We start from the raw sequence: 2,236 nt of genomic DNA on the forward strand, positions 1-2,236 counted from the left end.
CTTCCGCCCCGCATTCCACCAGGGCCACCTCTGCCACGGTCACCGCCTGGAGAAGGAGGACAGATCAACAGCAGGACAGGGAGGACGGGGGCTGCTATGGATGTGCCTCAGAGGCTGCTCAGATCTGCCGCCTTCTCCCAGAGCAAAGACCAGATGCTTTACTAGGTCTGAGGGTCCGGGGCACTTCAGAAGGGACGCTGGAGCCTCAGGGGCTCCAGCTCCAAGACTACACTTCTGGAGACCCCCAACCTAGCTGTGAGCCCATCACGGTAACACATGAGGTTTGGAACCAAGATGCTGAGGGGATGCTCCCCAAACTTGTACTTACCAGGAGGTGGAAAGGGTGGTGGAAGGAAGCCTTCAGGCTTCGGGGCCTTACACTGGTTGCATTCTGTTCTCCAGGCAAAGTTCTGGTTTCCACAACCCCTGCATAAAATTTTATCACAACAGAAATCACTAACGAACGAAAGCCGTGAAGCAAAGCAAACGTGAGCAGGCACACACCGTATCCACCAGCACGAACACTGGAGCCTGGTCAAACACCACTGAGAGATCTGCTGACAGAAAAGGCTTTAGAGCCACAGCCTCAGACAGCAACAAATCCCAAAGGCCGGTGTATGATCCAGAAAATGTTTGCACAACCATGTACACGGGGACCTCAGGAGTCCAGCAGAACTGTGACTTCCTTCAGAAGGCTCTGAAGATGGACTGATTTGGCCACCCACCCACCCCACGACCGAGCAATCAGGTGAAAGTTATCCCTAATACAACTCGAGACAGAGAATCCAACTGTCCTCCTCTCCAGAATGGGAATGGGTGGGACACAGGGTGACTTCACGAGCACAGGGTATCAATTTGTCAAGAGAAGTACATACGGATTGGGGCACTGCCAGTCTCCAGCTCGGTGCTGGACATTTCCTCCTCCGGATGGGTTACCTCGAGAACCCCGGGGCCCTCTTGGGGGAAAGCCACCTCTGTCTCCTCCACGGCCTCCCATGCGACCCATGGGGCCCCCAGGACCTCCTGGGCCCCCTGGACCTGCAATAGGAAAGAACCAGTCACTTCTGCACAGCACCAGATTTGCTGCAGGGGACATCTTTTAAGGGAATTCACACAGATCACAGCTGTCACTGTCCCTTCATTTGCCTCAGACTTTTCTGCAGGCCCAAGGACCCAGCTTTGAGCCTTCTGTGCATATCACTTTAGCTAGCTCCCACAACCTGTGAGGGAAAGGCATTCTCATGCAGAAAGACCCAACGCAGAATAAATAAACGGCACCTGATGACCGCAAGGCAGAGTGGTTGCCAGGCATTCCAGCCCCCCTTAAGCAAGAAATCCCTGTTCTTCTCTTCCTTTCATTCCTGACTTTTAACTGTCAGCCTTTAGCGGTTCAGTACTGATTCTACATTGACTTTTTAGTATTTCTAAGGGGCCTGTCTATACTCTGGAAATCAAGTTTCTCGAAGACAAGTGTAAAAAACCACAGAGCAACAGAGCAGTGGCCCGGGGAGGGTGTGTGGTAAACACCTGCACGGAGGGGCGGCGGCATCCCTCTGCCCTCACGGGGCGGCATGCCACCCCGCAGGCTGTTCATTGGAGGCTTCTTCCGAGCAAGAGACACCTTAAGTTTGCTCCCTTGAAAATCTTTCCCTGGAACCAGAGAACAGAACACCAATTACTCCCCATCTACAACTCTTCCCTCGAGGGACTGGGCAAGGCTGGGTAACTCCTCGTTCCCCAGCTCCACCACACCGTCACCCTCAACACCCCCCAACCCCATAGAGCATGTGCCCCACCCACAACCTTCTCGATCTTTGTGAAGGCCACAAAACATTTTCAAGATACGTCAAAACTCCTTTACCCTGGGGCGGGGGGGGGGGGGGGAAGTAAGCCAGGGGAAGGCCGAGTGCACGGCACCCTTGCCCCACAAAGGATGAGAAGTAGGGACAAGAGTATAAAGTGGCCAAGAGATGAGAGCCAGGACCTGTCCAATGACATTTTCAAGTTGGTTTTGTCTGCACTGAATTTCTGGAATCAATGCCAAGGCCAAATACGGATATATGGGGCGCCTGGGTGGCTCAGTGGGTTAAGCCGCTGCCTTCGGCTCAGGTCATGATCTCAGGGTCCTGGGATCGAGTCCCACATCGGGCTCTCTGCTCAGCAGGGAGCCTGCTTCCCTCTCTCTTCTCTCTGCCTGCCTCTCCATCTACTTGTGATTTCTCTCTGTCAAATAAAT

The 2,236-nt window shown here is 53.8% G+C and overlaps 1 protein-coding gene across 1 annotated transcript in view; it reads right to left on the reverse strand.

Moving 5' to 3' along the window:
- Positions 1-5: 5 nt before the first annotated feature.
- LOC132008659 (RNA-binding protein EWS-like) overlaps positions 6-2,236 on the reverse strand; it is a gene marked incomplete at its 3' end in the record, with an annotated part of 15,523 nt that continues 13,292 nt past the window's right edge. The window contains exons 7-10 of the mRNA XM_059387258.1: positions 1,528-1,650; positions 876-1,038; positions 329-426; positions 6-46 (exon numbers count right to left, since the gene is read on the reverse strand). Of these exons, the coding sequence (XP_059243241.1) occupies positions 6-46; positions 329-426; positions 876-1,038; positions 1,528-1,650 (425 nt within the window). The remainder of the gene's footprint in view (positions 47-328; positions 427-875; positions 1,039-1,527; positions 1,651-2,236) is intronic.

This window comes from Mustela nigripes, unplaced genomic scaffold (assembly GCF_022355385.1).
Source record: "Mustela nigripes isolate SB6536 unplaced genomic scaffold, MUSNIG.SB6536 HiC_scaffold_626, whole genome shotgun sequence".
NCBI classification, from domain to species: domain Eukaryota; kingdom Metazoa; phylum Chordata; class Mammalia; order Carnivora; family Mustelidae; genus Mustela; species Mustela nigripes.